At 35.4% G+C, this 19,434-nt stretch overlaps 1 protein-coding gene across 9 annotated transcripts in view; it reads left to right on the top strand.

The window, feature by feature from the left end:
* Nucleotides 1-19,434, top strand: part of SUPT3H (SPT3 homolog, SAGA and STAGA complex component) — a 440,189-nt gene that overhangs the window by 216,459 nt on the left and 204,296 nt on the right. For all 9 annotated transcript variants that reach the window (XM_082639513.1, XM_082639511.1, XM_082639512.1 and 6 more), the window contains one exon: nucleotides 13,974-14,058. In XM_082639513.1, coding sequence (XP_082495639.1) covers nucleotides 13,974-14,058 — 85 coding nt within the window. The remainder of the gene's footprint in view (nucleotides 1-13,973; nucleotides 14,059-19,434) is intronic.

Here is a 19,434-nt window from a genome sequence, read left to right as displayed (position 1 = left end):
GTTCTGTGAAAAATGCCAGTGGTAGTTTGATAGGAATTGCATTGAATCTGTAGCTTGTTTTGGGTAATAGAGTCATTTTCACAATGTTGAGTCTTCCAATCCAAGAACATGGTATATCTCTCCATCTATTTGTATCATCTTTAATTTCTTTCATCAGTGTCTTATAATTTTCTGCATACAGGTCTTTTGTCTCCTTAGGTAGGTTTATTCCTAGGTATTTTATTCTTTTTGTTGCAGTGGTAAATAGGAGTGTTTTCTTAATTTCACTTTCAGATTTTTCATCATTAGTGTATAGGAATCATAATCTTGCTTTTCTTATGTCTTAAGATATTTATACTTACTTCATAAAGGGTTATAAAATTCCAAAATATTGTCAAAGTTCACTTTAATAAGATATGAATATATACTAAAGTAAAGGATGGGGGATGGGTGTTGAAAAATCAAGCAAGCAATGAGACAAATAAATGATCATATCTAGGAAAACTGTTGGCTTAGGTTTTTTTTTTTTAACATCTTTATTGGAGTATAATTGCTTTACAGTGTTGTGTTAGTTTCTGCTGTATAACAAAGTGAATCAGCTATATGCATACGTATATCCCCATATCCCCTCCCTCTTTCATCTCCCTCCCACCCTCCCTATCCCACCCCTCTAGGTGGTCACAAAGCACCAAGCTGATCTCCCTGTGCTATGCAGCTGCTTCCCACTAGCTGTTTATTTTACATTTGGTAGTGTACATATGTCAGTGCTACTCTCTCACTTCGTCCCAGCTTACTCTTCCCCTTCCCCTTGTCCTCAAGTCCATTCTCTACATCTCTGTCTTTATTCCTGTCCTGCCCCTAGGTTCATCAGAACCATTTTTTTTAGATACCATATATATGTTAGCATATGGTGTTTGTTTTTCTCTTTTTGACTTACTTCACTCTGTATGACAGACTCTAGGTCCATCCACCTCACTTGAAATAACTTAATTTCGGTTTTTTTTAAATGGCTGAGCAATATTCCATTGTATATATGTGCCACATCTTCTTTATCCATTCATCTGTCGATGGACACTTAGGTTGTTTCCATGTCCTGGCTATTGTCTTAAGTAACTTAAAATAATTAAATAAATACCTGTCACTTTGGCTTTCTCAGAGCCATTGCTAATTGAATTCGTTTCTTCCTTTGGAAAACAGGTAGATAAAATCATAGAGTTACAAAGGTTAGTGGTATTAAAAATTGAAGAGTAAGGAGAATTTGCATGTGTTTATGACTGTCTGATTACCTTAAATGACTGGTCATGGTCAAACTTCTGTACTTTTTTTCCCCTTTGGACAGAGGATAAATCAGTCTCAACAAATATTGGGTAAGAATGACATAAACAGTATGATGTCTGTGTTTGCGTGTGCTGTCTAGTACCAGGTTAGCTGACTGGAGTGTATGCTAGGGCTCCAGCCTGCTATTCACTCTAATTCCAGTTAGGAGAAATTCCTGGGTATTATAGTAATACCTAGCCTATAAAAGTATAATCAAATAAGTGGTTTTAAGAGAAAAAGGAAACTTTCTTTTGGGGACAGAAAGTCACCCAGGGCCTTCTTACATCAAGCAGTAGTCACAGTGTCCATTCCAAAGTAATATCAATTACCTGAGGTAGAAAATGTTCAAAAAACCAGAAGTAAAAAAAAAAAAAAAAAGCAGTTACTAGCTCCCAAGACCACAGCAATTACTTAACCACAGTATCCAGAATAATTTAACCACATTAGAGTTTATAGCCAGTGGTAAGTACTGAAAGCAACTCAGCATCCAAGAAGACACACACAAGGTAGTAAAGAAATGTCTCTTTGTCCTTTTATGTTAGTTCCTGGATCTTTATGAGCTGATCTGCTTGTGGGCCTTGTGTTCTTCAGGACTGTTCTAGCAGGCTCTCTGTCATGGACTTTTACTAAACTTACTTCCTTGGCTTCTTTTTCAGACTCTCTCCCCACACCCCAGCTTTACTGAAGTATTATTGACCAATTGTAAGTTATTTAAAGTGTACAATGTGATGCCTTGATATACATATACATTGTGAAAGGATCTCTTTAATTGAAGAATCCCCTTAATTAAAACTTATTCAGTCCTTCCACTCTGTTCTTAATCGGGGCTTGAAAATTTGAAAACAAGTATTTTAGACTCAAAAGCTGACCCTGTCAAATATACTAAAGAAGAATAATATAGAATTCTGTGATACTTTCCCCAAGTACGGGCACTATCTTGTTTTGTTTTGTTTTGTTTTTAATGTCTTTTAGGGGGCAATGGAATGTTTCTTGGAAATTATTTCCACATATAGGACAGGAATAAATTTAGCTTTATTGCTCTTCCTCTAATTGTTTTTATTTGTTTATTTTATTCTGTGTTACCCATTAAATTTTTTTTCTTTTTTCTTAATTTCATGATTGTTGCCCAATTTACTCAGTTTAGTAAGATTTAACTTTCTTACAAGAGTTATAAAAGTGGTTTTCTTAAAATATAATTTTCTTATAATTCTTGAAGACAGAAGTTTTAGGGATTTAAGGATTATATCTACTTGCATACCCAGAATAAATATCTGAAAGCACATCTTTAAAATCATTGAATCCAGTCCCCTCCTTTCATTGTGGAGGAACTGAGGTACCCAGATCTACTTGCCCGAGGTTACAGTACTACTTAGTCACAGAGTAGGAACCAGAACCAGGTCATCTAACTTTCAGTCTAATTTCTTTTCATCATAACTGATTGCCTCTTCTTTGTAGCTGATGGCCAGGATGCAGTGAGACTTTGAGCTGCATTATTGTAATCTTCCTAATTGGATACTGGCCATATGAATTGTATCTGTTTATTCTCAGCTCACATCTCTGGCCCCTCATTCAGCTGGTGCTGTTTCTTCTTTGAGTGGAGGCAGTGACTGCAACGAGACTCAGCTGGGTTGCTACTCCTCCTGCACTGAGTACCCTACCTTAGTCCTCAACTGGACAGCATGGAAAAGCATTATCTCCAAATGAAGGGTCAAATTCCCCAGGTGCTTTTTGGGGACTCTAGAACAAAAATAATAGGGTAATTGTTTGAAAGTAAATAGTATACACACTTATGTATTATTCATTCATTCCCTTAAAAAAAGACAATTTTCTGACTTTTTTTTTTGATAAAAAATATGTCATGACCTTTTAGTATTAATTAGGCTGATTTCTTTGGTAGAAAATAATTTGGAAAATCCCTGTCTCAGGCAAACTGGGAGTGTTGGTAATGCTAATAATTTATATATATATGTATTTAATCAGATCAAAAAAGTTTTCTCATTTCAATAAAGAAAATAATACTTATTTTAAAATATTGTTTGATACATTTTTACCTCCTTTGAAATTTCTCTTTTGTTTTATACTGTGTTTTTGTACTAATATCACATGTATGTTTGTATGACTTAAAAAAAGATAAATATACACGTACTGTATATGCTTACTGGAAAAGTTTGTTTTTCTTACAGTTACAGCCATTAAAAGAATTTGGGGTTGATGCTTAGCATCATACATCATTAAGGAATTAATTGCAACTTAAAACAACAATGAAATAGCACTACACAGCCATTAGAATGACTAAAATCCGAAACACCCAGTGTTGGAGAGGATGTGGAGCAACAGCAACTCTCCATTGCTGATGGGAATGCAGAATGGTACAGACACTTTGGAAGGCAGCTTGGCAGTTTCTTACAAAACTAAACATACTGTTATCATATGATCCAATAAACACACTCTTTGGTAGTTACCCACATGACTTGAAAAGTTACGTCCACACAAAACTTGCATGAATGTTTATAGTCACTTCATTCAGAATTGCTAAAACTGGGAAGCAACTAGTATGTCCTTCAGTAGGCAAATGGATAAACAAACCATGGTATATCCATACAGTGAAATATTATTTAATATAAAAATATAAAAATATTATTTAATATGAAAATATAATAAAAAAGAGTTATCAGACCATGAAGACATGAAGGAATCTTAAATGCATAATGCTAAGTGAAAGAAGCCAAGCTGAAGAGGCTACATACCATACATTTGCAACTCTATGACATTTTGGAAACGACAAAACTATGGAGGTAGTAAAGAGATCAGCTATTGCCAGGGACTGCAAAGGAGGAAGGGATGAATAGGCAGAGCACAGAGGATTTGTAGTGAAACCATTTGTATGATACTCTAAGAGTGTATACATATCATTATACATCTGTCAAAACCAATAGAGAAACTCATGCAGAGTCACCCTTAATGTAAACTCTGGACTTTAGTTAATAATAACGTATCAATCAGTACTGGCTCGCTAATACAAAATGTTAATAATAGGAAACCGGGCATGGAGGGAGATGAAGGGATATATGAAAACCCTCTGTACTTTCCACTCACTTTTTCTATAACTGCTTTAAAAAATGAAGTCTATTATAATTATTTTAAAAAATAGAATTTGGGGTTGATTTCAACAGTTGGTGATAAGTGGATGTATGAAGAATGGGTCTGTGGGTAGATACATCATCAAATATATATATTTACATAGGATCTGGAGGTTAGCAAAAGATTCTGATAAACAATAATGTGTCAGAATTTCCAGAGACATTGAAAGTGTATCACCATACTCAGGAAGCATCTAGGCATAAATTACTAACTAAAGATGTCAAATAGGGGTTCAACAGAGAGTAAGATAGCAAATATCTAGCATCTTCCTTTTTTTAAAAAACTTTATTTTTTTCGAACTGAGGTTAGAAACTATTGAAGTTTTGTTGTTTTTTGGAAACACATAGTGACTGTAGTAATATTCAGTGTGTATTTTTAAAAATTTGTTTTCTGTGTTTTGGAAATGTTTCTGTAACTAGTTCTTTTTTTAAATTTTTTTTATTAGTTTCTGCTTTATAACAAAGTGAATCAGTCATACATATACATCTGTTCCCACATCCCTTCTCTCATGCATCTCCCTCCCTCCCACCCTCCCCATCCCACCCCTCCAGGTGGTCACAAAGCACCGAGCTGATCTCCCTGTGCTCTGCGGCTGCTTCCCACTATCTATCTACCTTACGTTTGGTAGTGTATATATGTCCATGCCTCTCTTTCGCTTTGTCACAGCTTATCCTTCCCCCTCCCCATATCCTCAAGTCCATTCTCAAGTAGGTCTGTGTCTTTATTCCCGTTTTACCCCTAGGTTCTTCATGACATTTTTTTTTGAATTCCATATACATGTGTTAGCATACAGTATTTGTCTTTCTCTTTCTGACTTACTTCACTCTGTATGACAGACTCTAGGTCTATCCACCTCATTACAAATAGCTCAGTTTCGTTTCTTTTTATGGCTGAGTAATGTTCCATTGTATATATGTGCCACATCTTTATCCATTCATCCGATGATGGACACTTAGGTTGTTTCCAGCTCCGGGCTATTGTGAATAGAGCTGCAATGAACATTTTGGTACATGTCTCTTTTTGAATGTAACTAGTTCTTCCTCTGTTGTACTCTATACTTTCTATTAATAGATTTTTCTTTTTACTTTAACAGATGTCTATGTAAAGGCTATCTCCCAATTTTAGACTGTGTTAGGCTTACACATAGCACACAAGAATATTGAAAGGCTTAGTGGTAAGTTCTGCAGAATTTTTGGAATAGTATCCCATGGTTTCGTTCAGCACACATCCTCTTCTAAGTGTGTAGAAGTATAACTTCACCTCATGAATAGTCTTGCTTATTTCATACTTTCATTATGCACTTGACAAGGGAATTGCAGAGTCAGCTGCTCTAGTGATCACTGAAACATTTGATTCTGGAATTGAATAAAACCAATCCGGTTTGGGTGAGAGGATGGAGTATAAGTGGCTGTGCCACTGTCTTGGTTAAGTGGAGTCCAGCAAGTATGCTCTGGACTTACTTGTTGTGACCATAGTTATCAGAGTTACATAATAACTAAAGTAGAGTCTTGTGTGTTGTAGCAATGAAGCCACTGCAGAAGACCAGGGGAGGGACAACTTTTCCAGGAACGTTTCCTGAAAGACCTTTAGTGGAAGCTGGTCCAGCAGTACTGGTGTTGTTACAGGCATCTAGGCAGTATGTGAAGGATTTGAGCATCAGACCTTTTGGGTTGGGAATAGACCCAAGACAAGTCAGTGAAGGCATCAGTGAGTAATAAGATAGGTGTTTAATGGGGGGGGGGGAATCAAAAGATATATATAAGTACCAGTTACTTGGATTTTGTCTTTAAGTGACTTAAAAATATTATATACATTGCAGAACAAAAAGAGGTGACTATGGCTAGGTACTGTGGCTTTCATTTCTATTTTCCAGAAACCATTAAGACAATATCTAGCTTTCTGCATGTGGGAAAAAAAAACTTAGCAGACGTAATATGAGAAAAAATGCAAATGTAAGCTGAAGAACTAACAACCCTGAAAATTAAAATAATATACTCATCAAAATCCCATCCCTATTTATATCTTTAGCTGGTTTTAAGTACTTTACATGTTTATGTTAATGATGATTATTTTTAGTAGAAAAGTATATAAAAGCTTGAGGTAAAACTTGGTAATTATTTGTATATGTTATTAATATAAGAAGTATTTTAAAATATTCTTTTTACTAGAGATGTGAATTGTATTCATTGTTTTATCTTTGAGTCAATTATTTCCCTTTGATAACTCTGTACTTCTTCTTTCCTGCGATTTAAATTAACTTAAAATAATGGAAGAGAAACTTTGTTCCAGCAGCCTGAAGAATTAAATATTGAATATGTCAGTGAACATAACAGAAGATTTTTGCCATTGTGGAGTTTACTCTCTAATGGGGACTTTTTATTCTCTTTCTGTTCTGTTGGTTTGTTTGTTTGTCCTTGCACTACCTTAATTACTATGGCTTTATAATAAGTCTTGTAGGAAATCTCCTTCTACTTTGTACTTCAAAAGTGTCTTGACTATTCTTGGCTCTTGACTCTCTCACATAAAGTTTAGAGCCAATTTATATATTTTTAATTGCATTTTCTATCTTTGTGTGCTGTTTTCCCCAACTTTATTGAGATATGATTGATATTATATAAGTTTAAGGAGTACACATGTTGGTTTGATATACTTGTTTATTACAAAATGATTACCACCATAGCTTTAGCTCACACCTTTATCACATCACACAGTTACCATTTCATTTTTGCGGTGAGAACATTTATGACTTACTCTCTTATCAACTTTTAAGTGTATAATATAGTACTGTTAACTATGATCACTGTGCTGTATGTAACATTCCCAGAACTTACTCATCTTCTAACTGGAAGTTTGTACCCTTGAAGCATCATCTCCCTGTTTCCCCCACTCCCAGCCCCTGGTAACCACCACTCTGCTGTCTGTTTCAATGAGTTCTGCCTTTGTGTTGATGATATTCAGATTGCTCTTATAGTTGAAAAACTTGCTGGCTTCCTTTATTAATTGAAATATTTTGTCTCCCCATTATTTTGAGTTTTCTGTGTAGATACTCAGATTATATGTGAATAAGAACAGTTTAGTTTTTTCTTTTCAATACTTATATAGTTTAAACCTTTTCTTGCCTTATGTTGTCGCTGTAATCTTAAGTATTATATTGACTAAAAGTGGTGATAGTGGGAATGCTTATATTGGTCTGAATTTCAAAAGGTTTGAATGCTTCTGAGTATGTTGTTCCCTATATGGTTTTTGGTAGATTCTCTTCATCAGATTAAAGAAAATCTTTTTAGTCGTACTTTGCTAAAATTTTTGTCGTGAATGATTGTTTAGTGATTTTCCTACGTCTTGATATGATCATACAGTTTTTTTATTTTCATATTTTATGTAGTTAATTATATTAATAGATTTATGGGGGTTTTTTGTTTTTGTTTTTTTTGCGGTACGCGGGCCTCTCACTATTGTGGCCTCTCCCGTTGCAGAGCACAGGCTCCGGACGTGCAGGCTCAGCGGCCATGGCTCACGGGCCCAGCCACTCCGCGGCATGTGGGATCTTCCCAGACCAGGGCACAAACCTGTGTCCCCTGCATCGGCAGGTGGACTCTCAACCACTGCGCCACCAGGGAAGCCCTAATAGATTTATGTTTTGCTCTTGCTTTCCTGGCAGCCAAAAAAAAGTATACCCAGCAAAGTTATCCTTCAGAATTGAAAGAGAGCGAAAGAATTTTCCAGACAAGTGAAAGTTGAAGGAGTTCATAAGCACTAGATTAGCCTATAAGAAATGTTAAAGGAACTTCTTTGAACTGAAATGAAAGGATGCTTCTCAGTAATAGTAAAATGTATAAAAGTACAAATTCCACTGCTTAAATTCAGAATACACAAATGTTTTAATGGTGGGTAAATCAGTTATACATCTAGTTTGAAGGTTATAAGACCAAAGTAGTAAAAATAATCATAACTACAATAATTTGTTAATGATACACAAGGTAAGAGATGTACATTGTGAAATCAACAACATAAAATGTGATGAGGGGAGGGTAAAACTACAGTATGAAAATCTGAGAAACAGTAGAGCTGATGGTGTCCCAAAATGAGTTCAAAGGCAGTCAAAGACCAATGTCCCAGCTTGAAGATAGGCAGAGGGTGAATTCTCCCTTACTCCTCCTCTTGTTCTGTTCAGGCCTTCAATAGATTGGATGAGGCACACCCACATTGGAGGGGGTAATCTGCCTTACCCAGTTTATGGATTCAAATGTTAATCTCACGCATAAATACCTTCAAATACATATCAAACTAATGTTAACTACCCCATGGCCCAGTCAAACTGAGCCATAAAATTAGCCATCACCCATATCAACTTGGGCACCCGTATCTCCTTAAACTATACTTAATCTCCAAATAAAGACAATAACAAGGTCATAGTTCTGCCTAATGTGATACAGTTATCCAGCACACAACTGAAAATGTGCTAACCCCTTCCCCAGAAGATGAGGTTAAGTCCGTGAGTGATGTTTATACTTCTCCTAGCTTAAATACTATGATATAAAATGAATATAAAATGAATAACAAATACAGTAAGGCCAATACATTTTATGTTACATGAGGAGGGAATAAGAGAGAGAAGGAAACAGATATTTCCCCAACCCTCACATTCATACACACACACAAACGTATTCATAACAAAATAAGGGAATACTTATGACCGTTACAATCCTCTTTCTATAACTGGTCATAAGGTTGTAGCTGGTATTAATAACTATCTTCTTCCACTACCTAATCTGTATTCCCCTGCCTTCAGCAAGCACCTCAGCTGGTTGTGGTTCTTTAACTGGTGGAGTGACCCAAACCTTCATTCTTGAAGGATCTGAGCTATTAGTAGTCCTTCCTGGATTGGGTTGTAGTTTTCCATTGACCTTAATCACAGGGCATGGTAATACTATGAGACATCCTAAGGGATCTCCTATATTCCAGAAATACTCTTTCTTACCTCCACTGTGGAGTACCAGTCTATTTTCCACTGGGTAGTCAGTATCACTCACCCCAGCCAACACAGTAACTCCTTCTTTGCTTGTTGATTCAGAAGCATGTGGAATCCACAGTGACTCAGCTACAGTCTTAAGTTGCATTTCAATGGAATAATTGTGTCAGTGGCATAAATGTGAAAGCATTCCTCCCTCTGGAATTAAGACCTCTAAGCCAGCAAATCGTAAGGCCATGGGAACGGAAAGCAACAATTTTGCTAGTGAGTCTAGGAGTAATAATGAGTGGTGCCTCTCCCATTCTATCCCTTGATTCCTAGACCTGTGAATTCTATGTGTGGGAGAAGCAGCACCATATATTAGATGCTAGTTCTAGACTGTATAGTCTTCTGGAAAACCTTGCTCCAGATCTACAAGGTATTACCAACTTGCTGGCACTGTAACTCAGTCTTCAAAAGGCCATTTCATCATTCCGTCAAACCAGCTGCTTCATGATGGTGGGGAACATGTTAAGAATAGTGAATTCCATAAGTGTGGGCCCAGTGTAGCCCTTCTCTTGCTGTTAAGTGAGTTTCTTGATCAGAATCAATGCTGTATAGAATATTATGACAGTGGATAGGCATTCTCTAAGTCCACAGATGGTAATTTTTGCAGAAGCATTGCATGCAGGGATGCCAGTTCCATATCCAGAGTGTCGATTCCAGTAGGAATAATACACTTCCACTGCCATGATGGAAGTGGTCTAATGGCATCAACCTGTTACCAGGTAGCTGACTGATCACCCTGGGGAATGGTACCACATAGGGAACTCAGTGTTGATCTCTGCTGCTGACAGATGGACACTCAGCAGTGGCCTTGGTGAGTGGAAGTCCATCCTTCCCACCACAGCCACCTTGTTCATAAGCCCACTGGGCAATGATGGGGTGACTCGGGAAAAGCTGATGGTATCCACTTGATCGTTAAAATCTTCCTTTGCTGAGGTCACCTATGAGCATTCACACAAGACACAGATATCTTCACTTTTTTTTTTAGTTTTTTTAAATTGAAATATAGTTGACGTCTTCACGTTGTTGTCGTTGTTGTTTTGCCTATTTAGAGACATCTGTCTACCTCTTCCCCAAATTTCCCAATTTCCCAAACATACTCCTTCCATGTCCCTTACCATTAGCCACTCATTGGTCATAGCCCATGAATCAGTATAAAATTACACATCTAACTATTTCTCCTTTCAAGTAAACCACTAAGTGCACTGCTGTAAGTTCTGTGCACTGGGAAGATTTCCCTTTACCACGGTCTTTCAGGGATGTCCCAGAAGGGGACTATAGCACTACAGCTCTTCAGTTTCAGGTGGTGTCTACGTATCATGCACATTTCCACAGTGGCTGCACCATTGTGCATTCCCACCAGCAATGTACAGCATTTTCAATTTCTCCGTATCCTAGCCAACACTTACTGTTTTCCATTTTGTTGATAATAGCCATTCTTATGGGTTTGAAGTGGGATCTCCATGTTTTTTTTTCATTTGCATTTCCTTAATGGCTAATGATTTTGAGCATCTTTTCATTTGAAATTAGCCATTTGTTTATTTTCATTGGAGAAATATCTATTCAAGTCTATAGCCCATTTTTAAGTTGGGTGTTTTTTTTTTTTTGCGTTATGGGCGTTCTTTGTATATGCTGGTTATTTATCTGATATATGAGTTTCAAACATTTTTTTCCCATTATGTGGGTTATCTTTTCTCTCTCAATACTGTTCTTTGATTTATAAAAGGTTTTAATTTTGATGAAGTCCAGTTTATTTTTTTCTTTTGTTGCCTGTGCTTTTGGTGTCACACTTAAGAAACCTTTGCCAAATCCAAGGTCATGAAGATCTCCCCTTCTGTTTTATTCTAAGAGTTTTATAGTTTTAGGTCTTTGATCTATTTTGAGTTTATTTTAATATGTGGTACAAGGTAAGAGTCCAACTTCATTCTTTTGCATGTGGACATCTTGTTTCCCTGCACCAATTGTTGAAAAGACTGTCCTTTCCAGATTGGGTGCTCTTGCCACCCTTATTGAAGATCAGTTGACCATTATATGTTTATTACTAGGCTCTCTGTCCTTTTCCTATAGTCTGTTTGTGCCAGTACCACATTTTTTTTCTCTTTCACTCAGCCTGGGGTAAGACAGGCAAAGTGCCTTCCTTGGAGTGGTATTTTCCTAGTTCACACACTGAAAGTATCACCATCTGGGTGTTGCTTTTCTCAACTTCAGAGTAGTTTCCTCAAACTGACCTCATACCTCTCTTGAGGTCCCAGCGCTCTTTCCTATACCTTGAAAACTGTGCTGGTTGAAATCCAAGCTATAGGCTACTATAAAGAAGTAGATGCTTTCAGAGTAAATTTTGGCTCCAGGGCTCTCTTATCCTGTGGAACTGTGTTTTCTCATTTTCTCTGACTTCTTTTTTGTTTTCTCTACTGCTGGTTAAAGTATGCTTTAAATATAAGTTTTTAATATATTACTGTATATTTTCAAATGTTCTTTACCAGGACCATCTAGTCCACAATATGAAAATAGAGAAGAGGACTTTTAAGATCAGCTTTGTCATCCATTCTTGATAATCTGCTTGTATATAATTTGAAATAATAGTTTACACCATTTACATGCATTTTTCCTAGCAGTTTTCATTTTAATTACATCACATGCTTTTTTTAGTTTTCTATGTGGCTATTATTGTGTTACTGTACAGTTGTCCCTCAGTGTCTGAGGGGGGTTGGTTCTAAGAACCCCCTGCAGATACCCAAATCGTCAGATGCTCAAGTCCCTTATATAAAATGACATAGCATTTACTATATAACCTATGCACATCTTTCCATATACTTTATTTTTACTTTAATAAACAATTATTATTTGTAGTGTTTACACACATAGTCTTCCATGGTAATGTTAAAGTTACCGTTTTCTTCAAATGCCCCTCAAAATAACACACTTTGCCTTCCTAAGTGAATCTTGGACAAGGAAATTCAGTGAAAGTGATCTACTCATGACTGTGTCCCATGTCTCTTTTTCTTTTTTTTTTTTTAACATCTTTATTGGAGTATAATGCTTTACAATGGTGTGTTAGTTTCTGCTATATAACAAAGTGAATCAGCTTTATGTGTACATGTATCCCCATATCTCCTCCCTCTTGCATCTCCCTCCCACCCTCCCTATACCACTCCTCTAGGTGGACACAAAGCACGGAGCTGATCTCCCTGTGCTATGTGGCTGCTTCCCACTAGCTATCTATTTTACATTTGGTAGTGTATATGTGTCCGTGGCACTCTCTCACTTCGTCCCAGCTTTACCCTTCCCCCTCCCTGTGTCCTCAAGTCCATTCTCTACGTCTGCGTCTTTATTCCTGTCCTGCCCCTAGGTTCTTCATAACCTTTTTTTTTCTTTTTAGATTCCATATATATGTCTTAGCATGCTGTATTTGTTTTTCTCTTTCTGACTTACTTCACTCTGTATGACAGTTTCTAGGTCCATCCACTTCACTACAAATAACTCAATTTCGTTTCTTTTCATGGCTGAGTAGTATTCCATTGTATATATTTGCCACATCTTCTTTATCCATTTATTTGTTGATGGACACTTAGGTTGCTTCCATGTCCTGGCTATTGTAAATAGGGCTGCAATGAACATTGTGGTGTATGACTCTTTTTGAATTATGGTTTTCTCAGAGTGTATGCCCAGCAGCGGGATTGCTAGGTCATATGGTAGTTCTATGTTTAGCTTTTTAAGGAACCTCCATACTGTTTTCCATAGTGGCTGTATCAATTTACATTCCCATCAACAGTGCAAGAGGGTTCCCTTTCCTCCACACCCTCTCCAGCATTTATTGTTTGTAGATTTTTTGATGATGGCCATTCTGACCGGTGTGAGGTGATACCTAATTGTAGTTTTGATTTGCATTTCTCTAATGATTAGTGATGTTGAGCATCCTTTCATGTGTTTATTGTCAAATCTGTATATCTTCTTTGGAGAAATTTCCATATACTTTAAATTGTTCCTAGATTACTTATAATACCTCATACAAAGTAAATGCCATGTAAATAATTGTAAATACAATGTAAATGATATGTGAATTGTTACCACCACATGGCAGAATCAAGTTTTGCTATTCAGAACTTTCTGGATTTTTTTTTTTTCGAATATTTTCAACTGGTGGTTGGTTGAATCTGAGGAACCTGCAGAACCTGAAGATATGAAGGGCCAGCTGTATTGGTTATTTGGATATGGTAACAGTTTTCTGGTTGCCAGTATTATGAACTGGGTGTCTTTAAAATTTTACATTTTGAAATAGTAAATGCCCTCAAAAATGCCTACACAGATCAAGAAATAACATTGATGACACTGCACTTTTCTCTGGAAGTTTCAGCTTATGTAGGAAAGATGCAATTCTTTGTCCATAGAAAATTGAATACATACTCTGTCATTTGAGAGGACAGTTTGTACTTTATTAAACAGTATTATGATAAATATTTTTCACTTTTGCCTTTCTTAGTTTTACAGTCCTTAATATTGGTATGTTTGATTTTCTTTGCAGGTTTTCTCTAGGTGATTCTAGGAGGCCTCTTCACGAAACAGCAGTTTTGGTAGAAGATGTAGTACACACTCAGTTAATTAACCTGGTAAGAGCATATAATCTTATTTGGTATCTCTCCTCTGCATTCCACTTATATTGGCATCACAACCCAAGATATATATATTTTTTACATTTGGAATTCTTTTTTTGTCAGCTCTATCGAAGTATAATTTTCATGTAACAAAATTTCACCAGTGCATGACTTTTGACAGATGAATATTGTCATGTGACTAGCAATGCAATCATTATATAGAAATATTTCCATCATCCAAAAACATCCCTTTGTACCCCTGTGTAATCAGTCTTTTCTCCCACTCCTGACCTCGGATAACACTGATCTGTTTTTTATCATTATAGTTTTTTTAGAACTTTAAAAAAAAACTTTTATTCTGGATTTTAGATGTCTGGAAAGAGAATTACACAAATATTACAGAGGATTCTCAGATACAGTTCACATTCCTCTGTTAACATTTTGCATAACCATAGTACAGTTATCAAAACCAGGAATAACACTGGTACAATACTGTTAATAAAATTACCAACCTTATATGAATTTCATCAGTTTTCCCATTAATGTCCCTTTTCTGTTCCAGGAGCTAATCCAGGATAACACACTGTAGTGAGCTGTCACGTCTTTGTGGTCTTCTATCTGTGATAGTTCCTCAGTCTTTCTTTAAAGTCTTTCATGACCTTGACATTTTTGAAAAGTACTAGACAATTATTCTGTAGAATGCGCTTCTTTGTCAATTGGTCTAATGTTTTCTTATGGTTAGAATGTGGCTATGCCTTTTTGGCAAGAATACCACAGAAGTGATGGGCTTTTCTCACTGTATCATATCAGTGAGTTCATGTTGTTGATGTGTTGTTTGTGATCTTAAATTAACCTTGATAACTTGGGTAAAGTGGTATATGCTGAATTTTTCCACTATAATAAAGTTTGGTGTTTTTTTTTTCATTTTGTTGTTAATAAATGTCTTGTGGGAGATATTTTGTGACTATGCAAATACTGTTTCTCTGAAACATTTTGCATATTAATTTTAACGTTTATCAGTGAGTGTAGTCTGAGACAGTTATTACTGTGGTATTTGCATAGTAATGATTTTCTATTTTCTTCTTTCCTTTTATCTTTTTTAATTGTAGTTATTCTGAAAGGAATAGCTATTCTTTATCACCATTTATTTATTAAATTTTTAATGTACATGTGTATGGACTAATGTGTATTTAAATTTTATTCTTTGGTTCATTATGCAGTAATATTATTATTTATTTTTATTTCTCAAGAAGTTTCAGTGTTGGCCACTAGGAACGCTTTCATGTCCTTTCCTCAATTTTCTATCAAGTTTTTGGTCCTGTGTCTCATAAATGTTAGGTATATCAGTCATTTGTTTGTGGCATATGATACAAATATATTCTTCTTCTGTGTCAGTTACAGTTATCTTCTGACTTTGTTTTTATGAGCTTTGGCGAGGCATACAAGTATTTTTATTTTAATGTAGTCAAATGCATCAATCTTTTATTTCCTTTGTATTTTGAGTTATAGTTAGGAACACTTTTCTTATACTGAGTTTAAAGAGAAATTCATCCGTATTGTCTTCTAGTACCTGTATGGTTTCATTTTTAACATTTAGATTCCTAACCATTTGTGGTTTATTCTTGTTATTGTGTGAGATATGGATCTAACTATAGATTTTTCCAAATGACTACCCAGTTATACCATCATCTTTTATTAAAAAGTATCTACTTTCCCTAATGATTTGAGATGCCTCCTTTATCATTACTAAATCAGCATATGTATTGGGGTCTATTTCTGATTTTATATTCTATACCAATGGTTTATTTGTCTACGCATGTGCTAATACAACATTTTTAATTATATAGGTTTTATGGTATATCTTAAAGATTGTTACAGCTAGACGCCCCTTCTAATTTTTTCAGTGTGTTCCTGATTATTCTTATATGTTTATTTTTCCATGTGAACATTAGTATTGAATTTTCTAGCTCCATAAAATAACTTGCTGGTATTTTTATGGGGATTGTGTGAATTTATAAATCAATTTAAAGAGAACTGCATCTTAATGTTGAGTCAGTCTAAGAAAAAGGAATGTCTACATTTTTTCAGGACTATTTTTGTGTCTTTCATGAGTGTTTTAACATTTCTTTTTATAGGCTTCACGTATTTCTTGTTAGATATATTCCTAAGTATTTAACCTTCTTATTTGCTATTGCAAATAGGCTTTCTGTATAATTACATAATGGCTGAAAACATCTGGAATTTACTAAAATATGTAAATCTATAGATTTAAGAAGCTGAGCAAACTCCAAAAAGGATGAGCCCAAAGAAATGCACGTTCAAACTGCTGACTATGAACGGCATAATATAAATTTTAGAAGCACCCAGATTTATTACCATAGGGAAACAATGATTTGAAAGACAGCAGAATTTTCATGAAAATATGGAGACTAGAAGGAAATAGCACAACAGTTTTAAAGTACTGGATTCCCTTTTCTCCACATCCTCACCATCACTTGTTATCTCATGTCTTTTTCATAATAACCATTCTAACAAGTGTTGGCCTAAAACATACATGTAGATCAGTGGAACAGAATAAGAGCCCTGAAATAACCCACATATACGGTCAATTAATTTACGAGAAAGCAGTCAAAATTGGAGAGCCACATGCAAAAGAATGAAACTAGATGCTCTTTTACACTGTACACAAAAATTAACTCAAAATGGATTAAAGACTTAAATGTAAGACCTACAACCATGAAATGCCTAGAAGAAAACATAAGCACTAAGCTCCTTGACATAGGTCTTGGCGATGATTTTTTGAATCTGACCCCAAAAACAAAAGCAAAAATAAACAAGTGAGACTACATCAAACTAAAAAGCTTGTGCACAGCAAAGGAAACCATCAACAGAATGAAAAGGTAACCTACTGAATGGAGGAAAATGTTTGCAAATCATATATCTGATAAGGGGCTAATATCCAAAATATATGAAGAAGTCATACAACTCAATAGCAAAAAATAAACAATAAATGGGCAGACAATCTGAATAGACACTTTTCCAAAGAAGACAGACAGCTGGCCAACATGTACCTGAAAAGATGCTCACCATCATTAACCATCAGGGAAATGCAAATCAAAACCAAATGAGATATCACCTCACACTTGTCAGAATGACTGTTATCAAAAAGACTAAAAATAACAAGTGATAGTGAGGATGTAGAGTAAGGGAGCCCTTGTGCGTTGTTGGATTGTGCATTTGTGCAGCCACTATGGAAAGCAGTATGGAGGTTTCTCAGAAAATTAAAAACAGAACTACCATATCATCCAGCAATTCCAATTCTGGGTATTTTTCCAAAGAAATGAAAATACTAACTCAAAAAGATGTATGCATGCCCATGTTCGTGGCAGCATTATTTGTAGTAGCCAAGATATGGAAACAACCTAAGTGTCCACCTATGGATGAATGGGTAAAGAAATTGTGGTATGACTATGCAATGGAATATTACTGAGCCATAAGAAATAATGAAACCTTGCCACTTGCAATACCATGAATGGACCTCAAGGATATTATGCCAAGTGAAGTAAGACAGACATAGAAAGACAAGTACTGTATGAGCCCTTTTATATGTGGAATCTAAAAGAAAAACAAATCAACTTCATAGAAACAGAGAAACAGATTGGTGGTTGCCAGAGGCAGCGGGTGGAGTGGGATGAACTGTTTTTTAGTTTAAATAAATTGAATTTAAATTTTTTTAAGTAAATTAATTTTTAAACATTATGATAGCTGGTAATGCTGATATTCACAGGGAGAGATGGGGGTTTTGACAAGAGGTATCTAGCCTGGAATTCTTCTTGTTTTTGTATATACATGTCTATATAAAAATATATGTTAAATCTTTCATAGGATTCAACATATATTTATTAAATTTAATTGAGGAAAGTAAGCATCATGAATAAAGGTAAAAAACTCTTGACCTATGTATAGATGTAGCATAGAATCTGGTTTTACTTGCACTATATTAAGATACAAATTTAGTTGCCAACATTTTAAAATTAGATCACTTTTACATAAAAACTTAGGATTTCTGGCTATTCTTGAAAGATTAAAATTGGAATGTTTGGCAGCATAGGTATGACTTTTAATATGGAAATCTGAGCTCAGGAGCCACTTCTACCTGGTTTTTACCAGGCCGGCTTCATTTGCTTAACCAGGAAAGTATTCAGTGTTAATGGATTTATATAGCACATTGTTGCCATATTTCCCATATCCATCTTCAATTTCAATTTTTCAAGAAAACATACTTTTTAATTTTGGAAGAAAATGATGTTTTTTAAAGGAATTTTAGTTTTCCTCAAAAGCTGTGGAAACAGTGTTACGTATGTCATAGAAGTCCATAGACAAATATAATAAGGAAGTTGTTTTTATGTGATATACTTTTTCCCCCTATGACTTTGCTCTGTTAATGCTAGAGTGATCTGTCAAAGTGCTTTGATAGTGTACTATCCAAGGGAATACATAACTTATAGAAGAAATAAAAAGCATTCAGATTCTTGCTACAGCCTATTTAGAAGGGAAGAAAGTGATTCCACTCTTACAACCTCTGTGGTGCTGTGTCTCCTGTTCAAAAAGCACCTTTAAGTACTGGGGTAGTGAGCTAGAACTTCAGTTGACTCGTTCTTTCCTCAACTGCCGGCCCTTAATACCTTAATCTAAAACTTTAAAGGGGAAGAAAATCCGTTCTTCAGTCTCTTGGCAGCGGTTGCGTGTTGTTTCATTTGGGAAGAGGTTTTCTTTAAATCTTTTTTGTCTCTTGTTTCTTGGACCTGTGATTCCCATTTGAGACCTGTGCCCTCTTGTCCTACCCCTGATTCTTTCTCAGTTCTTCAGCCAGGCCTGCCCTCCAGTCTGAGTGATTCCACCTAACTCTACTCTATTCCACTTGCTAGGTTGTGACCAGCTTAGGCCCCAGTTAACTGTTCTTCACTGGAGAAGATTATAGAATATGTTAAATCATGTTAAATCATGAAAACATATAGTTTAAAATCTATATAAAGCTTTTGACTTTATTCAAGAACAAGTTAGAATACTAAAGTCATAGGATTTTAAAGTTGAATTATACTTCAGCAATTATTTGTTATATAATACTTTGAACCAAATGAAATTGCCTTTTTTTTAAGTCATGAATGGTTAAATATCAGCAGTTTTATGACTCAGTGCAATACTAATTAGTTGTCACTAGAGAGAATTTTCAAAACTTTTTTCTTATTTTGTAAAATAACAATACTAATACTTACTTTATACAGTGGTTATAGAGGGTCATAAAAATTAGATATATTGTATATTAAAGGACTTAGTGAAGTTTCTGAGGCATAGTATCCTTTCTCTAAGTTAGTAGTAGTAAATGGTTAC

This window comes from Mesoplodon mirus (assembly GCF_964341445.2).
Source record: "Mesoplodon mirus genome assembly, chromosome: 12".
Classification (NCBI taxonomy): Eukaryota; Metazoa; Chordata; class Mammalia; order Artiodactyla; family Ziphiidae; genus Mesoplodon; species Mesoplodon mirus.
Note: the sequence above shows the minus strand (reverse complement) of the source record. Positions and strands in the feature narration are given on the sequence as shown.